At 40.9% G+C, this 23055-nt stretch overlaps 1 protein-coding gene across 19 annotated transcripts in view; it reads right to left on the bottom strand.

Annotated features, from left to right (window-relative positions):
• The window catches only part of sox6 (SRY-box transcription factor 6), a 134334-nt gene that overhangs the window by 83774 nt on the left and 27505 nt on the right, over positions 1-23055 (bottom strand). For 12 of the 19 annotated variants that reach the window (XM_046032701.1, XM_046032707.1, XM_046032702.1 and 9 more), the window contains 3 exons: positions 22382-22432; positions 5196-5436; positions 1587-1797 (listed from right to left, as the gene is read on the bottom strand). The exons of 1 other annotated variant lie outside the window; for it this stretch is intronic. In XM_046032701.1, coding sequence (XP_045888657.1) covers positions 1587-1797; positions 5196-5436; positions 22382-22416 — 487 coding nt within the window. In that variant the 5' untranslated portion in view covers positions 22417-22432. Of the gene's footprint in view, positions 1-1586; positions 1798-1949; positions 2007-5195; positions 5437-5637; positions 5823-22381; positions 22433-23055 lie in introns of those variants that run through there. 6 more of the 19 variants (XM_046032710.1, XM_046032711.1, XM_046032709.1 and 3 more) reach the window with 4 other exon arrangements.

The raw sequence follows: 23055 nt of genomic DNA, 5'->3' as shown, positions 1-23055 counted from the left end.
CTTGACCATTTAAATTACTGCAACAACCAGCCTTCACCAGCTGGGGCTCATTACCATAACGCCGTTGCCACAGAGAGCACTGACGATCTTGCTCTGAAAATCAACCCCGCCAGTAACAAGACACATATGAAATATATTCTTAAAACAAAGAAGTAGTAGCAGATCTGCTTTACTGTTTTTACTAACCAAAATTTGTCCTATAAAGCGACCTGTGATGAGCTCCAGATCTAAGACCAGTGTCAAGAAGACCAGTAACAAGAATGCTGCATATTCCTAATACTTGTCTGTTGGTGTGAAAAAAACAAGAGCATTCAGAGGAAAACATGAAATTGTTTTTTGTTTTATTATACTTTTTGCTAAACTGCCAGAATCACTGGTCATTAAATAATATTAAAAGGTATCGATTAGAGTATGAATAATCAAACCCCACACATATGCAATAGCAATAATTGGCATAAAGGTTGAAAAATGCTGTCATGCATATGTGCACCAGCATGTTTTGTTTAATGTTTCAAATACATCATGACCTTTGTTGGTCATTTAAATCCATTTTGAGAATCTAAACTTTTCAGTTTACTAAATGATCTCCAATTTAAAAGTATTCAAATGAATGAGGACTGATTGTTCTGTCTGCTATTATCTAAACGACACCACAAATAATCAGTCCGCATGGCTTAATGCTTATCTGGTGAGAGGCCTGTGATGCTCTGATACGAAGATCACCAAACGAACACTTAAAAAAGAAGTGGCAAATTATTTTTAGGCTAACAGAGGTCTAATTTATTCGTCTGATGAAGTGCTTAAGCTAAGAGCTCCCCAGACACTAAATGAGACACATGCATTCCCAAGGGGGTTTAACATTTGATTGGATGTAGTTATATTACTACAGCCCTAATTAAGAAGGGGGATGTGTTTCAGCAGCTCTTTCAAATATTTGTTTTTCCGCCATACTCTTGATAGACTGCAGGCTGTGGGAGGAAGAGCCGAACAGGGTGAAATGGGGTGCAGATACGACGTAGACCTAACAGTCTTATCACAGAAAATGATTGTTTTTTTAACTATAGGAAAAGAAAACCTCTGAAATGTGCATGTTGTGTTGAATAAAAGAAATCAATTAGACACATGAAACAGGTCAAATCCTGAGAAGGGCTTAGGTTGTTTGTGGGTAGCAAACTTTGATGAATACCTGCACTGAGAGAAAAGTGTTCTGTGTAGCAAAAAAAAAAAGAGGTAATGTTCCTGGCATCAGGTCAGCACTATGAGTTTTATAGTCAAAGAGTTTGGTTTGGCACGGAAGAAGACCACACTTATGCTGAGGTGAGCTGCAACACAGTCTTTGTCACATTGGAAGTGGTTCAGAACAAACTGGAAACACACTAACGTCAGTATTCCCAGCTTGTGTGTGCCTGCATGAGTTAATGAGACGGAGAGATACAAGAGAAAAGAGGCGGACAGTCGGGAAGCTAGAAAATTATAGAAAGAAAGAGGGAAAATGTGGGAAGATCAGGCACAGGAAGAAAAAGGTATTCCTTTTTAAAAAGGTATACGCCCATACCCCAAACACACACACACACGAGAAGTCATACCGTCTTGCTCTGTCTTTGTCATCTCCTCCAGCTTCTTCTGCTTCAGCGTGTCCACTACGTCTGCCAGGCTTCCTTTGCGTCGCTCTGGAGTTCCAAACGCTGATCCACTCAGCAGGTCGCTTCGCTCCCGGGCCCCCTCCTCCGGCTTGTGTGGGGAAGTGGAATTGTTCCGGAAGGAGTACAGGGAACATACTTTATTGCTGTCAGATTCCTGTAACACAAACAAAAGTTGGGAGGGGTAGCAACAAGGGATGGGATTTGTATTAAATGATGAGTGTGTTTCTGTGTTCTGTCTGGGCTCCATAGAGCTTTTTGACAGTTTTTCCATTCAAATGTAATGATTGCTAGGTTTTTGCAGCTTACGGGCGATTTGGCCATATCAAATGGCTCCTCTCTCTGGCTTTCATACAGCAGCTTCTGTCTCCTCAACAGAGCTAGCTGTGGTAAATGAGATATGACAAGTGAAAAACTGAGATGAAATGATGAGGTACACTTTCATAGGGCATATCCATAATGTGCCCAGGCTTTACTTTTCATCTGCTGAGACTACACAGAGAAACCTCCCAACTGTAATTTCTCAAATTGCTTTTGAGTGTGCATTTGTGTTAGGGTGACTGCTGTGTAATTTGTTCATTTTCTAGTGGAGACCTATTCTCAGCTGAGTGCCTTGAGCCATCGTAAATCTGTGTCCTGTCTCAAGCTGTTGTTGTTTTTCAGTCCCACCTGTGTATGGTTTAGTATTTAACTAAGGGTCCTGTCTCTGGCTGACTGGCTGAGTGCTCCCTGTGCAGAGACATGAAGGAAATGGGGAGAAGAATGGGAGGGAGCTTGCTGAGGGAGAGAGACAGAGAGAATACTCTGCACATGGGAGTGTAATGTCAGCACATGGACCATGGTTGAGGGTTGCATCTGACAGAAGGTGGTGTTAATTATGGTTTGTGGAGTCTGAGAAAGCAGAAGGTAGCTAAGCAGCCAGGACTTTGCAGACTTTAACGGGGGAACACTTAACTTTGATTTAAACTTTGGCCTTCACAGTGAAGAGAATAAACATGACACACATCTGTATCCAACACAAACTGCATGCCTATAATGGAAAAGTGAGCTTTAAACAACAGCAGTGTGATAATCGATTGTAAAATAGCAATGATATAACGTCTGGAGCCACTGACAATCCTAAATAAAAAGTCAGTAATGTGGTAAAATGGGAAGGAATGTGTACAGTGCCAAATTCTCATCCCGGCAGAGTTGCAGTGATGTGTAGGGTGGTCTGGTACCAAGCGCCAGGGTGGCACGACCTACCGGCCTACTCTGCACCTCCCAGCCCTGTGTTGGATGATTATGCAGTGTGGCAGAGACAGTGGAGAGTGCTTGAGGGGAATGGAGCAGTGCTGGGTTAATCAGCTGGCACAGGTTCAGGGCACAGCCCACACAGACGCATGGCACAGCAGTGGAGTCAGGTAATCAGCAAAGGCAACACTCTCATTCCTTTTGCCTCACGCCTTTCCCTTTTCTTCTCTCTATCTCTCCCTGTTGTCCACCATTTTACCTTTCCTCTCTTTTCTCTGTTGCTCGTCTTCGTCATTTTTACTCTCTTTTCCATCCTTCTGCTCACTTACGCTTTTGACCTGTTATTCATTTAACTAACTTCTAAACATAATAAATCCAAAAACATTTACACTCCTAACAGTTGAGACTGTTCTTATGACACAAAGGCCATAGGAGGCGAAAATATAGAAATGCTCAAACATTCATCCTTGACATTTAAAATAGCCATCATCCAGCTTGGAGAAGCCATTTATGATGAGATGAACTCAAATGAAACAAATTAATGTATGTTTTCAGACCTGTATAACCCTTTCAGTTTTTCTTGTTGATACTTTAATGGTTGCTGTCATTGTTTACTTCAGTAAAAGATCTTTTGTGTTGTTGACTTTTCTAAAATAAACAAATCAATTACACCTTAACAGATTACAATTACAATTTAACAGAATCACATTGTAACATAAAACAGCCTCTGCAGAGGATGCTCTTGTTCATTAAGATATTACAGTACAATGTGCAAGTTGTCAAAAATTACAAATGCATTTAATATTATAATTTTATCAAATATGGTGATTGTTTTTTCAATTTTTTTGATCATTTAGGACAGACATTGACATTTTGTTTGCACTTTGTAAACACTATTTTGCTGTGGGGTTATACAGTATAAATATTTATATATTTTTTTCTAGTATTAATAGTACTTGGTATGTAGGTATTTCCATGTATTTTTAGCTGCACATCATAAACCATCATAAAAGCTAAAATCCTTTTATTGACCTCCCATATAGTGCAACCGATGAAGATGGCCCCTGAGCGATCCTTTGCCTGTCAATTACCTACACTTTCAGCATAAACACGCAGCATCATGAGGAGCAGTCTGCCACAAAGGCTATTCATGTGTCTGTTTGGGTTTGTGTTGTGCTGCAATGCTGAGATGTTGAGGGTCTCTGTGGCCAACTGCGGTGCTACTTCAGAGGCCCTCTGGGTGTCTTTACCACAGACCCGTCTGTCACAGACAACCACCTGCCTCCCATGTCTATACCCCAAGAGTGCCTGTGCTCTTCTTGGCTCCGCTCACATCAAAGCAGCGCCGCACTTAGAATGTACAGCGTTTGGGGTCTGGCTGCAGATGTAGCTTGTACACAACAAGAAAAACAACACACGTGTACTGAGGACAAGACATGTTTTTTTAATAGTAACAAGAATACAAGCAGAAGGAAGCAGATAAGGCTAAGGTTCCCTTCCGTGGATCATGATCCAATTCAATGTGCCTTAACATTATTCAAGGGAGAGTTAGAGGTCCTCTGTTTAACCTAAAAATAGCTGATGGTTCAGTGTTTGGCAGAGATGCCTATGTGAAGACCCCAGAATCCCAGAGGTTTCACAGCATTAGGGAACCATGGGGGCTGGAGCTAGGGATAGAATATCGGCTCAGCTTCTTTGTACGAGCCAGTAACAAGGAGTGCCTGCTGAGCCTGGATCTTGAATACCCAACGAAGGACAATAAGACAGTGGTACACTGTGTACCATAGTTTTGAAATGATCCTTCTTTACTAGGTTTTCTGTAAAAAGAAACTTTTACTCCATTTATGATTCCCCCCCACAACTATTCAGAGTTGTCTTTTATCCAATTCTTAGCACGGAAGCATCAAACGAGAATAGAAAAAGGTTCAGAGTTTTAACTGAATAATTTTAGCAAACTTTAGCAAACATATGTGACTGGAAGGTATTCACGGAATCTTCAGTTACCTGAATACTATACTTCTATTTATTACTTGTCACCTCAGTCTGTTCTGCTAAATGGAAAGTCACAGTGATTTCGAGTCTTTAATAGAGTTATCAACCAATGCCACATGTATTTTGTAATGTGACTATAACTAACAAAAATAAAGCTTAGGTAAATTGTCAGCCATTGTAAACCAATGTTGTTCACTTTTAGCTGCTCAGAGATGTTCAGTGGAAATGTAATAGACTTTTGAAATGTCTGGTAATTGTGGTGATCCAGCATCAGCATGGGATCAATTCTCTTTTTTTCTCACATGTATGTAGTATATTGACATGTCTCACCATGCGCTGTTGGGCTGACACCAGGCTGTCCCAGTCACTCTCTGGTGGTACACTGCTTAGCGGCTGCATTTCATCTGGATGGGTTTTTCCATGGAGCAGACTGTGCAGTGGCAGCTGTGGTGTGCCATGGGCCTCTGCACTCTCCTCTTTCTCCCAAGGCAAGTGCTCCTGACTCATGGCATCATCCCCATCAACCACAGAGGCAAAAGGAGATGTGGCTTGCTTGGAAGACATGACTCTGCTGTGGAGCAAGAAAGGGAGAATAGAGTCAAGAAAAATAAGTGATATCTTATCACTATCACTATTATCGTATCATTAACAATATATGATAAGGAATGCAATATATGATAAGGAATGCTGTTTCCTTGAGTATCCCATGGCTGATTGGCAGTTACGTTCAAGTGATTGTGTGTGGCTGTAATTGGGATTATAAGTGGTGCACCTGAGCAGATGATGCTGTCAACTGTAGCTGCTCTGGCCTGTGGAGTTTGGAGCAGGCAGTGGGGTCCCTACTTTTTTGTTCAATACAGTTTGATGGCTTGATCTAGGGCTGGAATTGTGCCTCCCTGGGTCCTGGCCCAAACTCCAAGACAGTTACTCAGGCAGTAGGTCAGCCAGGCAGTGGGACTATCATCCAGATAAAAAGTGAAAAAACAACAACTCACAAATAAGTTAACTCCTGATACACAGATATGTAAAACACTGTTCCTTTTTTCTGTGATAATATTCTTTAAAAATATATGTGTATATATATATATTTCCAAGCAAGAGTAATCTGCTTTATCTTTCATGTTAATTTCATTTAGTTTTGTCCTTCAAGCATCTTATAGTTTTCCTTGTGTAAGTTCATTTCACTCTGAAGCAATCAAATGCAAACAAAGAACAGCGATCTCTTCTTTTGTTTCAACTCCTCAAATTAGGACATTATTAACATTTTGGTGTGACTGTGTGGCCCTCAGGCCAAGAAATCCTACTTAAGCAGCTTATAAATCAAAACTAACTGTGGAGGACTAAATACAAAAATCTGTCACTTGCTTTCATGAATATTACAGTGAAGAGTGTACTTGACATATCAGGTGCAAAGGAAAGTCATGCTAATTCTAAATTTATTTTTTACAACCCTACAACTCTTTTTGGTGCAGAATTTATACAACGATTTCCACTTTTTCTCACAATTAATGAGGCCACTCTCATGCTGTGTGCTACAATGAATGAAATTAAACACAGTGCCAACAAATCTAATTATGCATTTGGTATTAAATCAAAAAGGGGATAATATGGCCTTCCTACTGATGTGAAGTGGAGAGAAGGAGCTGGAGCATATTTAACTCCTAATCCGCTTTTCCCTGAGCTGTTGTTCTGCTTATTTTTCTCAACTACAGGACTCTGACCATAAAACTAGAATGTTACTACTTAGGGCTCAATCTTCTCTAGAGGATGAGTGTGTGTGTGTGTGTGTGCATGACAGGAAGAAGAAAGACAAATTGGGGGTGTGAAGGTATGGGTCTGAGTTTTTATGTGACAAAATGCTCAGGCTACGTCTTGTAGTACATTTGATCACTGATCACCATCTGCCCCGTTCTCCTGCTCTATCTACCTATCCACAGGGGTCAGTGTGATAGCACTTTAGTTTCACCCTCGGCTTGCCTGGGGCTTCTGGGGGGGGGGGGGGGGGGTTGCGATGGTGTCCTTGCACTTTCTGCTGAGAGTTGGCCACCCACAGATAGGAAATGATATGTTCAAAACTCATAAAGCAACATTAAGACAATAAGAAGCAAAATACTGCAGTCCCATAAAAAAAAGGTTTGTAGTTGGAGAGCTCAGATTTTCTGGACATTGATTAGGTATGTAGCGCAGATAAATTAAAGGCTGTGACACCGTGTTTTGTTTTAATCTTCAAAACAGTAAGCAGACCAACCCCAGAAGACTTGAGAGGGCTGGAGGGAATCAACACTGAAGTAGTTTGTACATAATTATGTATTTAATTATTGTTCAGAAACATGTGCTTGTCTATCCAAATAAAAGTATCTGTATGCATTACCACACTCTATTTGGCTGTCATTCCGTCACTCACACACACACACACACACACACACACACATACACACACACACACACACACACACAGTCACAGATCAACCCAGGAAGTGAAGGAGGACCTAAACAATAGTGGACTAAGTTAATGTCATGTGTCTCAGCAGCTGTACAAACAAAATTCAGCATGTCAGGTAGATGGCAGGGCATGAGTGTGAGACCTGTGCCTGACAGCCAGTCTGTCTATCCTTCTGTCTTATAGCCCCTGCGCCTGGATGTTTCGGCTGTTTCTTTAGTGGGACTCAGCTCTCAATTTTAATCAGCCATTAAATTGTTTCCTGTAATTATGTCAAATAGAAAGTGATCTCAAAATTGGATACTGTTAATTGAAAATCAAAAGTCAGAGCAAAGTTCAGAGCATGCGTGTAACGGTAAGTAGAGGGGGCAGTAGTGGTGCTGGGGGGTTGAAAGGGAAGGCATGTTTGTGTGTAGGGGTGGGTGTGTAGTGGGAGCGGGTCGGGCACGCAGATTCTGACGTATTTTTTATTCATGCACCCAAAAAGCCCAAGCCTCGAGCGCAACAAGCACCTCGGCCTCAATGGAGTGTGAGAGTGAAACAAAGCACTGCTTTTGTATTACACAGTAAATCAAGTGGTATTATTTTACCACTAAAATATTCAGTCTCTCAGGCACTTTTACTTTGGTCTCCAGCCATCAGTCAAACTGCTGAGGCGTGAGTGAGAGAAGGGGAAAGAGAGAGAGAAAAAGGAGCGATGGAGACTCCATCCTCCTGTAACATGTGTCCACAGCAATCTTGTTAAAGAATGCAACAGATCTGCGGCAGGCTCCATAACAGTATTTGTCAGCAGGAGTTAATAATTTATTAGCAGTGCTGGGAGGGCTGCGCTCAGGCAGCTTAAGAGTGCAGAGAACCCCCTTGGCCCCACCCCCACTTTCGACAAGCTCCATACAATACTACCTCATATTATTGAAAGGGAAAAGGGGAAGTGCGGCAGTAATTCTCTGAAAATATCTGAGGGCAACCATACGGTATTTTATTTCTCATATTCGGAGCGGGGATCACACAGCGCTGAGATCTAAAGGGGTTTGTGTGCAATATCTCACCATAGACACAACAAAGACATTTGATGAGAAGCAAAATAAGGAGCAGAATTCAGCTGAATGTGGGTAGTAGCAATGCATGTAGAATATAATCATATTTTCTGATAGAATTACAGTGTTTACAGCCTTGCCGTCTGTGCGCAAAAATAAAGTCAGCAAAACAGCCCTGTTTAAACAAATGCAGTGTATTCTGGTTGAAATAACTTCACTCCCATTAATATTGAATAATAAGCCCAAAATGTGCTTGAACATACTAAACAGTGAAAATATGGTGAACTGAAGAGGTAGCTCATAAACCTCTGACAAGCTCCCCTCCCTCATGCTTGATTACACAACAACAATAGACAACTAACAAAGTAATCGATAAGTGCATGAAACCGTGCCGTGCATTTTACTTTCTCAAAGACAAAGCCACGGTGACTTTAAAGACTCGAGGCAGAGACGAGGGAGGGTCAGTTAGAAAAGAGAACTGGTCTATATATAGTTAACAATATTGCGCACATTTGAAGGATTAGGACTTAAGTTCCACTGCCGCAGGCTCATATGGCCTGGAATGCTTTGAGTCATGAATTGTTCCATGCGATAATGTTTCATCATCGTGCAAAACAACCTCTGCTTAATTGGTGAGTATTAGAGGAGTGTAGTGCACTGCTCATCTTAGGGGTCTTGTGATCGAGGGGCCATGTGTCCTCGGCTATCCCATTTCCTCTTTCATCGTAAAAGGGTCTGACTGACTTTCACCCGCTGTATCTGCTCTGTAACACTGTTTACCTTTTATAGACAATGGTGACAAGTAACTCCATACCACCTCCCCCACCACCCCAGCCCGTCCACATGGTCACTACTGATGTCTAGCACCTTCAAGTTTTGATCACAAGACTCAACAGGGGAGACTATTACATCTTCTTCCTTCACATCAGTTATCAGCAGACAAAAGGAGAGGAAATCTAATTAATTATTAAACATGAAAAATGGGATGGGAGAGTAGGCAACTGAAAAAGGCCATGTGTAAGTGTGTGTACTCATGCACGCATGCACATACAAACACACACAGATTAAGAGTGTGTGCTCATTTAAAATTAAATAAAAGTAAAGAATAAGAAACAATTATTTGTCATACAACCTTTTGTACCGTTTGTTCGTATAAGTAAATGTATATTTAAGTGTAAATTTGACATCCTTTTTCAAGCATACAAAAGAACAGTTGGCATATTGCAGCACTTGCAGATGTCTGAGATGTATTAGTAGCGGCAATTAACAAACACTATGACTGTTCTGTTCTTTCACTTTGTCACTGTATTATACTAAAGGAGCTATTAAATATGCGCACCAAACTAAGCACTTATAGTTAAAAAAAACATATGGACTTAAATTGTAAGTTTGTTTAATTAAATCAACTTGCAAACAATGACAATAACCTTGAATATAAGTTATATAATCAGCAGTAATGTTTTAAAGTGAAGTAGAAGTAGATAAAGAAAAGGGTCTAGGGCTTTAAACTGTGCACATATGTGTGTGTGTGTGTGTGTGTGTGTGTATGTGTATGTGTAAACGGAGAGAGAGAGAGAAAATCATCTGTGTGTTTTCCTTCAGGGCTTCCTCCTGTTCTAACAGGTGTCGTGGTAGGGTTCCTCTGGGTTCTTCACCTGCCATAATGAGATATTACTACCTGACAGCTCCCAGCTGGAGGAGCATTGACACGGAATCCACCGTTTAGCACAATTAAATTATCACCCTCCATTGTGATTGTGTCATGCTGTGCAGCAGCCAGGTTTCTGGATACATAATCAACTCGTAACACGGGCTGTATACTGCACACGGTTAGTCTTTTTTCACACGCATGCTTAGACACAGAGTGTGTACGCAAATGCATTTTTGTCTATTGTATAATTCTTGCAGATTTTTAAAAAAGAGTAAAAGAGATTGCTAGAACCATTTTATTTCAAGTCAGCTTGAGTCAGTGATACACAAATTTATTTAAATCTCTCAAACATCAGCCGACAAAGTAATTACAGATAATGATATTAAAATATAGCAAATGGTTGGGAAAATACGGATTTTCCAACTACTGTACACTGACTGGAGAGTTGTCTAAATGAATTTGTTTAAATTGTTCCTCCATTATTGTTGACCTTCCCTTGCAAAAAGTCAACTCAATTACGGTGGCACTTCATCCTCACTTCACACTCTCTCCTGATGCCTTCTCTACCACAGCTAAAATCCACACTCCACACTCAAATGATAGCCACCCAGAGCAAATTAAGCAAGCCACCTGAAGTGTACACTTTACATATTGAGCGGAGCATTGATAATTACTTTGCAGGGTAAATTATTTGCAATAATATGCTGCTAGAGGAACTGCCTTGTATCTCACTTTAAACACTTTTGCAGCTGCCCTGACAGCATGGTTGGTGTCCTTGCCCCCTACGCAAGGCAAAGGCAGATGCAGGTGTGAGAGTGCTTAAGTGTCCCTGTCTGTCTACTCAGGAAGGGTCGATGAGCACTCACACACTGAATCCCTCGTTGCCCCCTCCTCCTCTACCTCCTCCTGCCTCTCCTTCGGTCCCCTGCGCCATTGGCCCTTTTCGTGATCCCAGGACACAAGCTCAGAGCTGGATGGCATAACAGCCTCTCAGTTCCCCAGGACACACACAAGTTCACTCATGCGAATGCTTTCACAAATGGAGGACGGCCGCCCATAAAATTCACTACTGAAATGATCCACTAGAAGGAGAGCATACTGGATGTTGTGAGTCAAACACACCATTACATTAGCAGGGGCAACAACTTCTGCAGCCAAACTGAGAGGGGAAAAATACTGAGACAAGAAAAGCTACTTGCTTATCCCTCTTTCTTTCTTTTACTTTCTCTTTTTCTCTGGGCCTGCTGGGGTATGGAGTTCCCAAAGAGCCTTCTGTTGCTGCTGCTGCTGGTGCTGCACTTAAGCAAACCTCACAGCAAGTCAAGCCATCAACCCTATTTGCTGAGCAACAGTGGAGCTTTGTGGCTTGCCTCATAGTTGACAGTAAGTTATGAGCCCTTTGTGAGCAGGAGAAGGAAAACAGAGATCGGAATTTGGCAGGAACATAATAATACAGAATTCTCCTGTTCATGGAACCTGAAATTTTCATGGAAACAATCGAGCATTGTTGAAGGAAAGAAAAGCAACGGTGACAGATGAAATATAGAGTGGGGCCCCCTTTTTGTTAAACAGTAAACAAAGCGCTATTCAGGCCAGGTCCATTCTGTCATTTATAAAGATAACTTCTTCTGTGCACTGGAGAGTTTGCTGCAAATGGCTGCACTTCAGCAAATCGAGTGTAACATCTCCCACAGTTGCCAGAAAAGTGAGCTGAGGAGCTGGCTGGGGGGTGCCAAAAAGAAGTGAAGAGACGCATCCCAAGTTACCAAAGAGATGCAAAATAAGTCTAAAGGGGGCATAGACATCTCAAAAGGCAGAAGAAGATAAAAAGAAGAAAGCAAGGCCTTTTAGCAAAAAAACCCCAGACTTTTGGCCAAAGACTCAAGGACAATAGCTAATTATGAAGGAGAAATATTGCAGGGAGAAAAAAAAGCATGGACAGTGGTGACCATGACAGGTTTATGAAACTAGGAGGAGGTTATTGTACTCTACAGCAGGGGAACTATGGGCATCAGTCTTTGGTCTTGCCATCATGAGGTCATCATTGGCAACTTTAGTGCCAGCAGAACTGGGGTTGGTACAACTGCCGTTGGTTTGGACATCTGGAATGTCAACACACAGTGGCCCACTTTCTTTGCCACTATCCTTCTTTCTTTCTTTTTTTCCTAAGGTAGAACAAGCCCTGCTCACCAAATTAGCAAATTTGCAATGTCCACAGAAAAGAAAAGCTATTTTGTTCCCTTTCCATTCTCATCTCATAAATAGATTTCTGTAGCTAGGGGGGAAAATGAGGAAATTACATTCACCACTGTTGTAATTAAGCTGCTCTATTGTTATTCAAGGGGCTTGGAGGACAACAGCTCATTAGCTACAGTTAGACCCACCTCTAATTCTTTAGTTTTTTTTTTCTTTTCTGCTATTCTTTTTCTCTTTCTGAATAAATTAATGGTATTCATTGAGCACTCTCACATGAGGGAAGGCACACAAATGTCTCTCCCCTTGTGACAACTGGACTTCTTTCCCTCTTTGTCTTTGGGCCCTTGCATGTTTTTTAAGGACTGTGAGAAGAAGGACCGGGATAGAATTGGGGAGGGGCGACAGTAGCCACGTTTCATGTGACACGTGAATTGGAAAATCAAAACAGGGGTAGTTCATTTGCTCCACCCAGATGAGGCCATCTAGCACAGCCATGATGAATAGGGGTCAGGCAAGCCACACCTCAAAGATTTATGATTAAGGCTTATTATGTTGGGAAACTGACATTGATTGCTGATTTAAACCACTGAAACCAATTAATTTGCCAGTGCTGAATAGAAAGCATGGTCAACAGTGTGTGTCAATCTGACAGGTTGGACGAAAGGAAGCCGAGCAAAAGTGAAGGACTAAATGAATGGCTGGCACCCAGCTCTGTTTGGAGGTGGTTAAAAGTTACCAGGGGTGATTGACAGCTGATACAAAAAAAAAGAGATAGACTGGAGAATATGAGATCTGAAGAGCAAAACCCGAAACCCTAGCCACTGATCTGAATAATTGCCCAAAAATTTGGTTCACAGAAGACATGAACAAGCTGCTGTTTTAGCAATGCTAAGATGGTTTCATTCATGGGCTGGCACTGAGAAAACCTGAGTAAATGAATGTGAAACATACCCCTAATAAAATCGGAGAGTTGACAGACATGGTTGAACTGAAAAATGTGCTGTATTTCCATTCCAGGAAAGTAAGCACTGTAGTGGATTATACGCTGACTAAAACTCAAAATGCCTCAGCAGCCTGCTACTAACCATGTGTCTGACCACTCATACTTTGCTTCAACTCTTTTCTGAAATTGTCCAGAGCGATGCATAAAAAGAGACAAGTGATATACCTACCACAATCTATTACCCAAGTGATTTTTGTGCTGTGTTCACAACAAATGCCACATTACGCTCTGCTGCAAGTTATTTTTCCTTGTGGTTGTCGAGGAAGCTTGTGTTTACTAATACCTTTTCCTCTGTGTTAGGTTCTTCTTTATTCTTTCGCTGGCTCGCTCAGAGGACACATGCATCATGACAGTGCTTCAGAATGAAATCATTAACTAAATTGCTTTCTTAAAAAGCCACAAGTGTGCGGCAGGATCTGTGTGTGTGTGTTTGGCTTTGGGCCATGGGCCTCTGGTTCCCAGGCAGCCTCTGCCCCGGCTCTGTTGTGGTTCCCTGCCACCACACTCATTATGCTCAGCCTCAGCACAGCACGGTGCAGGGCTGCGGCTCGCTTCGCCTCACTCACTGGGCTAGTAGGAAATAATCTGGTAATCTCAAACTACTCCTCCATTTCAACCAGGCCCCATTCACACAAAGAGACCCTTTGTCGAAACATTTATGACCACCCTATGAATCCCGATCAGGGAATCAATCAAAACCACATTAAACAAATATGGTTTTATATTTGATGTTAAAAGCTTAAAGGGTATTTTATGTAGAGCCTAACTATGATGTTATACTCCTATGGTATCAAACAACACTTCTTGCTGTGACTTTTCCAAATGGTAGCATACTGAAATAATGGGGATAATATCCATATCAGCATCATCTACCTAGGGTGTGAACATGTAAGAAAACCCCCATCTGAAAACAACTTTCTAGAAACTTTATCAATCTGCCTGAGATAGATTTCAATAAACAAAGCAAACAGAATGGAAGGTAAATAGGGAGTGAAGGCCAGACAAATATTTGATAAGAGGATAGGGACTGTAGCTGATATGTACTACAGGGTAGCTGAACCCCCCCCTAAACACACACGTGCACACACACATCTAACCCTCAGCCACTGACTGTCTATCTGCTCTCCAATGAGCTGAAGGTAGCAGATGTGTCTTTCACAGCCTGTCGAGTGTGTAACCAATCTGCAAACAATAGCTGGAACTTGACAAAGGTCGTTGCACTTGCAACACACTCTTTACAGTAAATGGCAGTCAAATCCCATTGGCCACTTAGGTAAACCATGCCCTTTAGTTGTTGTATTTTTTTTCAGACCACAGACCAGGCATTTCACATTGAACACAGGCACAGTCCATAAATTGTGTATTTTCTTTTAGTGTCTAGTCCCATTAGTCTGCCACTAAAATGTTGTTTGAGCTCCTATGTAAGCCCCTTAACAAAGTTTAAGTCACCTTTTTGACCTCCTGTTAAGTTAACAGTTGGTGTAAACATGTTCAATCCTATTAATCTAATAATATACAAGAAGCTGGGTAAAGTGCCAAAGTGCCGTATACTAAAAGCCCTGCTCTGAGTGTTACTTACAACAGACAGTCGTGACAATGAATAAGATCCAGCATCAGCCGTGTTTTCTAATACCTGCCACTGTGACGACAGGATGTGGGGCAACAAAAGACACTTCACAACATACTAGATCAGTGCCACCTTTGTTTAAAGCTAATTTAATAATCTCCAGTTCAATGGCTATAAACACATTTAGAGGGAACATTACAAAAATGTACTTCTTATGAATAATGTATACCTTGAACTGGTCCCATCATTACAGGAAAAGAAAACTCCCCTCTGACAAAAAAACAACTTCTTCAGATGCATAAAGATGCATTTATTTCATATCCAAAAAGTGGCATAGAGTGAGAATATGTGGTGATGGTGAACGTTTTGGGACCATCATCAGCAGAACTTACAGAATATACCATTCCAGAGATTTAAATTGACTTTCAGGCTAACAGTAATGGCCAGTCAGAAGAAAGGTGGTAAGAGGCAGAAGGTCTTTTGCATGAATTCATCAACTAGTTGGGTGTGTGCAAAATATATACAATGATTTAACAAGATTATCATAAAATACAGACTTGATTAAAAAAATGTGGAGATTGATAGATAACAAAACATATATAAGAGTGAAAGTACAAAGGAAAGCTTCAGTATTTTTTCTGCTGCTTAGTTAAAAAAAATCCCCCATGTTTCCTCTCTTGCTGCACATTTATCTTGTTCGTGTTTTGATATTTGCATTGTTTCTTGGTTTGAAGCACACTCTTTGTGTTTTTTGTCCTTTGGGGACACAGATTAGATAGCCACCAGTCTGCACCTGGAGATCACTTCCACTGTGTGAATAATGTGTCACCATGTCCCACAAATCTTAAAATGTAAAAATATCAACCTCTCTAGTAATAAATAGGTCACATTTATCCACATATAATTTATTTTAATGATGTCAATAACGTAATAAATCAAATATGTATTATGTGTGCTGTATATAACATGATGTAATATTTTAAAAAGCAATCAAAATCAATTTCCCCTATTTTGATTGCATGTCTGTGTTTCGGTGATAGTGTTATGCAGAGTTTGTGCAGTCTATAAACCCTCCTCTTTGGTGTCAGCAGGGCAGCCGTCCAGCATCAGCCTGGCATATCGGCTATAAATGGCAGCTACATCACTACAGCTCGGGCTAAAAATACAGGACCCGGTTTCTTCCGTTTCCCTGTATTCTCAATTGTGTGTGAACCTTTAGCTGAGAAACCCTTTATGACTAGATTTATGTGGAGAAAAATTAGTATTGGTTTTGGACCTGTTGACGAGCAAGTAACACATCACCAGTATTTTGACAGCAAAATGCAAAACATTATAGCATGAGAGACCTTTTTTTCTTTGCTTGCAAGCCAGGTTTTAAGAAAGCTCTCTAGAAGCTATCAAAAGTTTCAAAATTTCCCACAACCCCCTCCTGTGGGTGTGCCTGTAAAGTGCTTCACTCCCACCTCTTGAAATGCTCTAAGGGATTGCATCATGGGATAGGGTGTTAGACGATGGTAGCAACATACTGTAACATGGGGGAAATACCTCATGTTGGTTGATTCATAAACACCTTTTGCACTGGCTGGCTGGCCTCTCAGACTGGTCTGTGATGTGCTGGTTGTAATGCTAGAGCTGTTCCCAGTGCCAAGTCCCTAGACTGGCCTGAGTGCTGTTTAAGGGCACGCACAGATTATAGCATGCTCTGTTTTAATTGAGTCTTAGCCTTTGTGGTGTCTGTTATCTCTGACTAATAACATACATTGGCCCTCATTATCAGAATGGGTCTTTATCAGAGACCCTTGTTTGATACAGTTAGAGTTGATGCATTATGAACCGTACACCAAGAGTCAACAGTGATCTGCATATTCAATAACTTCCGTAATTATATGCGCAATTCATCAGATGGGATGTGATTGCAGGGGGAAGTGGAATAGAGTGGAATAGAGAGGAGCAGAGAGGTCTGATTCCTGTAGGACTAAAGTCTAATCACAAAACTAACATGATAATTGAAATCTAAATTGAAAGGCTTAGCTCTCAGGGAGAGTATGTCAGACATGGAGTATAGAGGCGCTAGTGAGAGTGAAAGAGAGGGAGAGTGGCAGAAAAAATAAGATTTAAACTGTGCATGTAGTACACTAACAATACACACATGGAAAAAAATAGTGGTGCTTCATGCCAATATTATAACAAGCTCTGAAAAATGTCTCTGTAATCCAGTTAGGAGGTAAAACTCTCTGGAAATGAAAGGGCTTTACACAGCCGGCTGGAGTGTGGGGAAAAAATCATGAAATTTGAATAGATTTCACTTTTAAGCACATATTCAAATTCTTAGTAACTCCTAAAACTAACCACATAGTTTATAATCAGCTGTGTTGTCATTACTGTAAAATCGATTACACTGCTACGTCACTGCACATACAGAAATGCAAATACAGAAAAAATGGCCAAGTGTTGTGCCTTTAGTTTTGGAGGTATTATTTTACCATAATTATACATAATCATATAAACATTTTTTCATCTCTCTGCATCTAATCAGAGAAAGTATTGTGTGCAAGGCATTGCACTGAAATAAAGCTGCCCTCCATTTCACCTCAGAGGTTGTGCTGTCTTCACATTCACACATTATTTAACTCATTGTGAACGCAACCCAAAGGAAGAACAGCAGAACAGTCCTCTGTCCCTTTCTCTTCACCCCCACCCCCCACCCCCACCCCACCCCACCTCAGGATTCATATATTCATCCCTCAATAACGTTTAATTAGTAATGCCAAATTCATTAACCTGCACTGCTGTTACGCTGGCCTCAACCATAAATTAGCTTAATGTGAGCAGACGTATTGCAGCTGTAATAAGGGACATAAAACTCAAAGAGAAACACATACTGTTCCTCCATAGTCATGGATCATTATAACTCAGCAGTGTTTTAGACTGGGAGCATTCCCTTTCAGTAGCAGCTCTTTAGCAGCTCCTAACTATAAGCCCATCAAACACTTTTTCCCCCTAATGCTTAAGACATTTGTTTTATTGCTGGTTTAAATATAAAGATTATTATGGAAATGCATTACTTGTGATTTTCATCAAAACTTCTCCCATCAAGATTTTTCAATGCTTTCACTAAAATACATTTAATATCATTGAGTGTTAAATGGAAATGAAAAATCAAAAAGAAGCTTTAAAATGCTGTTATGCGGTGGTAAGAGCAAGTCAAGAGTGCATTGGTTAAATATTGAGGTGTTTTTGTGAAAGTTCGTGTTGTTTCCAAATGAGCTGAGGTGCCAGAAACCGATGCAGAATTGGTTGTATCACTAGAAGAGATGCAAGAGACAGTTCCAACAGCTTCTGTCTAATTGGTCCAACTCTTTGGCATCTTGTTTGTGTTTATTTAATCAGCTGAGGGAATGTGTACATTTTAGCTGTGGGGCATGTTACCCCCTTTATCACGAGCAGACGTGTTGCTAGCAGCCTTTTCAGTCAATCTTGTTTTCTTTTAAAATCTTTAAAATGGACAAACTTGAGGTCCTGTTACTTGGGCAGACAAACGGATTCAGGAAACAACCTGCTATTGTGAAAACCTCTGACGACCTTGACTGTCCTAGGATTACACGTCGACCTTTCTGCTCCTCTATCCCCCAGTGATCTCGCCTAACAACTCCCACCAAAGAGCCTATTAGGCCTGGATCCCACTTTGTTGTTAAAAAGGGTCTTGTCCTTTCAGAACACTCACTTCCGCGCTCTGTTTTTTCAAGCATAGGTGGTGGAGGAACACAAGTTCATTGTTCCCTCGCAGATGGAAGTTGGAGTTACCAGGGTAACAGCTCTAATCCTCCTTTTTTACCACTTTTTTCATATTAACAGCCTATCGAGTGCTACCTTTTAAGTCACAGGCAAAAGTGCTCGTTCACTTTTAATTAGCTATGATTCTGTTTGCCAGGAGACAGCATGATGAGCTAATCGAAATTTACAAAATAATGACGTACTGCAAGCAGCTACTTCTTTCTCCTGAAGCCTGCTCCAAGAATAACAATAATGAAGTCATTATCAAAGTGCACTTTAAAACACTGCCCTGCCACCAGAGGACATAATTGTTCTGCTGTTTTCCATACAATCAACAACCCATTGTTGATGACTTGAAAACTAAGGGAGCAGAGAATGGGTGCAATAATGATTGGTCTGTGCTGCCATGAAGATCCTGTACAAAGTGTCCACTGAGGAAGGACTTCGATAGACTACTGATTTGCTTCTAAGGGCTCTGGATGAAGACAACTGTCTGGCTTTGTAAAAAAAAATGTCCTTTCTGCTTTTTGTCTGTCTTGCCGCTCAAATAGCCCCCAAGCCGCATTAGAGAAGAACCATTCATATGGTGAAAGGCTGGGAGTCACACAGGCTCATGTGAAGGGGCCACATAGTTGCTGGAGAGAATGCCGATTTATATAACCTCCCTCTGTTTTAGAAAATATAACTGATCTCTAGCAGAAGATAATAAATTGTGTGCTTGTTATATATAAGAAGACGTATAACAAGGTGTTCGCAAAAGAGTAATATATTAACATTTGACCAGTGCTTCTATGCATATATTTAAAAAGTCAATTCAGTTCATATGTACTGTATGTCAACTGAGCTTTATCTAACATGTCAAGATGACTCAATTAGATAATTGCATTTCTATGCTTCAAAACTAACTGCATTACACATACAGCCCAGCCATTTAGGAATTGAAATATCCCAGAGAGAAGATTATGTATAAATAAAATAATATATTTTTTCAAAAGTTCCGCATCTAAACTTCCCGGGTGAGAGCTCAGTGGGTTTGTATAAACATAGTGCTGCACCTATTAGCTGTGCTCCATTGTAAAAGGAGTGAGAGAGACAGAGCTCGAGGGCAGGAAAATGCTAAGTGGGCCCCTTAGCCTAGTCAACCTTCAGTGGGTTTCATTTATCTTCATCTTGTTAGACTAAATTAATTAACAATCTCAATGTTACACACTTTCTCCTTTCATTACATCAAATAATGGCAGAAATGTAGGGGGAGGTCCTGCCCACTGGGAGTAGACACAGACCGAAGACATCTCTCTCTCTCTCTCTCTCTCTCTCTCTCTCACACACACACACACACACTCTCTCTCTTTCTCTCTCTCTGCTTATGTCTTTCTCTCGCTCTGTTCACATCTCTGTATTCTTTCTCTCTTCCTTCCCCTTTCTCTCTCACACTCACTCTCATTTTCTCAGTCTCTGACTGCACAAACAAAAACCTGTTAAACGTCTTCCATAAAAAATTTATCTAAAATGAAAACACATCTTCTTTTCAACAAAGAGAAAATCTGTGGGGCTTACAATAAAATGACTCTGTGCACATTGTATACCGTACTTCAGAAAACTTTTGCATTAGTTTTATAAATACAGGGAATTTTAAACAGACTGGCATTCTTTTTATAACAGTACAAAAGCTTTGACGTCTACATAAAATATGGAGTTGAGACTTTTCCCCATCACATCAGAATCAGCTATTAAAGCTCACGATATGTACAGTATGATTCAAAACCAAACTCATGACTAATTGCAATAATGAAAAGCCCATCCGGTGTGCTACTGAGATATGTGGTACAGCATAAAAAGTCAATAACATCTGCACATTAAAGAAGAAATGTATGTTCAGAAATCCCCTTTGACCTAATTCAGTTGCTTGGGAAAAGACACTGGGATTCTTCACTGGAGGAATGTCTAACTGTCATATCCATCCACCCCTGTTCCTATCCTTTTCTCCCCTTTCACCCATACCCCCACCCCACAGCCCACTCCAGGACACAAGTCTTATCCAAGCAAAAGGGCTAACCCTGACGCAAAGCCTGCCTTTAATCTTGGCCTGATTGTTGAGGCCTCCAATCTCCAGCGAGAGTGCGTGATATCTTTCTACTGGCTCTCCTCCTTTAATTAAAACAGACATTGACAGAAGGATGTGGATTAGCGGTGCAATAATGTGTTTACTTAGAATAACCACAGTGTTTTCTCACAGCTATGGAACAAAAGGAGATTGTTGAGAAACCGCCAAGGTCAAATGTCATGTTTCTTTCTTTTTCTTCTCTTCTATAGATATGGGATTGGATGTGGAAGTGGTGAATTTCAGATATGCTTCTGCCAAACATCTTCACTATACCACTCCCCTGCAACATACACTACAGTGCATCTTTATCGTTAGTTATCCACTAAAATGGTTCTGACAGGTGCTGAAAGTTAAACGCTGCCATCCACTTTTACCATTCCTCCAAACAAAAAAAAAGCGGAAATGAGCATAGGCAGTGTGCTCTCAAAAATGTAACATGCTGTATGCCTGAATAACTCTGTCAAACCATTGCAGATATACCACACCAAACAAATTGGTGTCATACCATGAAAGATTAAAACAGAAACTGTACACTTTTGTATTACATATTTTATATGTTTGCTGCAGCAAACAGTAAGTATATGTAAGTATGTTGACTACATAGTAAAAATACGTAACTTATATGTAAGTGATAATTGGCTCAATTTGTTAAATCTAATAAAATCAAAAGAAATGGTTTCAGTTAACAGTCATAGTCATATAAATGTTGGATTCATTCTCATTTTTAATATGATTTTAAGTGATTTGATTCTAAAGATAAATACGATACATCAAAATGCACAAGAGATTTTCCTATTGAATTCCTGAAGGACATTTTGACTAGCGAGAGTAATGGTATCAAATTGTCCTTTCTTTTTAAAATGCCCCCAACAGTTCTGAGAGAGAAAAAAAAATCCTGTTAATTTAATCAAATAAGTGACCTTTTGAAAAAGAAATCAAAGAGGATTCATTAGCTTTAGTAAAGTTTGGCTGACAGCAGCTTTGAAAGGCAGATGCTGCTGCTGTGGCTTCTAATGAGCCAACCCTAATTAGGGAGCAACACTGGAGCCTAGAGAAGGTGGTTGACTAGGAAAGAAGCCAATGGTAAATACACTCTCTTATTTACTTCCTCTGTGTGTAATGACAGCACAAATTTTTAATTAGAATCACAGGAAGGGTAAAGACAAAAAATGTAAATCTTTATGGTAGGTTGAATACAAACATAACAGGAAACAACAGTACATCACAAGACAGATATGCCAGCCACTGCCTCGCCCCAACATCCCTGATTAGAGTGGTTAGTAAGGGAGGGCAGATGGGGAGAGTGGTCAGACAAAAGCATGCAGTGTAAAGACACAGAAAGCCTGATCTGCAGGTCCTTTAAGCCGTGAAAGGGAAAGGAAAGGGAAAAGTAGGGGACAGCTCATCTACATGTGTCCCTTAAGTTGTTGATGCGTGCTTTCAGCCTGACTGGAGGCTATCAGGGTGAGCAAGCCAGTCAGCCACACGCTACATGAACACAATCATAACACACAGCTTGAGTAAATATGTTGGAATCCATGTTTGACATTGTTCAAATATACAGACACATGTGCGCACGCACACACACACACACACACACACACACACACACACACACACACACACACACACACACCCAAAGTCTAAAAGCTAACAGTGTGTCAGAAAGCTTAACCCCTGTTAGCCCACTACCACCCCTACCCGACCTATGATCCTAAATGGCAACAACGGAAATGAAACTAACCTCAGTAAAAAGCTGCTACGAAGAAAGCCCTCCATGTCAGCGTGTGGGGTTCTGGCAGGAGAAATCACAGAGAACCATTTTCACTATGAAACGAGTGATAATCAAGAAGAAGAACAAGAAGAAAAGGGAGAAAGGAGAGAATGAAAGAAAGAAAGAAAGAAAGAAAGAAAGAAAGAAAGAAAGAAAAAGAAAAACACAGAGCATACATCTTCCTCCTATAATAAGGCATGTCTTTAATTAAAGCAGAAATATGGCTACGAACCCATCCTCTCTTTTTATGAACTGACATCATTAATTATACCTCTTTCCATCGAGGGAGTGGATTTGCATACAACATCGGTTTGCACTGAGAGCCTGATGATATGTTTGCATCAAATAAGCTGTGCCTACTGATCTCTATACGGTCCTTTTCCACGGCTGTGTGCAGATATATACATGTACATCCAGCACTGTAACCACACATCCCAGAGCAGCCCCAGTCTGTTCAGCGTAGCAAACGGTGGTCCAGCTGCAGTCCATGTGTGGCGAGGGTGCTGTGGCTTCTGGGAGCCTGGCCACAAGGGACCCAAGCTGGGACTCACAGCGTCAGTGAGGCAAAGGGATGTGGTCATGATGTCACCAGTTGTAGGGGTCGTTCAGAAGCCTTAACCACAAATACTGGAGACACATGGCTA

This window comes from Micropterus dolomieu, linkage group LG20 (genome assembly GCF_021292245.1).
Source record: "Micropterus dolomieu isolate WLL.071019.BEF.003 ecotype Adirondacks linkage group LG20, ASM2129224v1, whole genome shotgun sequence".
In the NCBI taxonomy this organism is placed as follows: domain Eukaryota; kingdom Metazoa; phylum Chordata; class Actinopteri; order Centrarchiformes; family Centrarchidae; genus Micropterus; species Micropterus dolomieu.
Note: the sequence above shows the minus strand (reverse complement) of the source record. Positions and strands in the feature narration are given on the sequence as shown.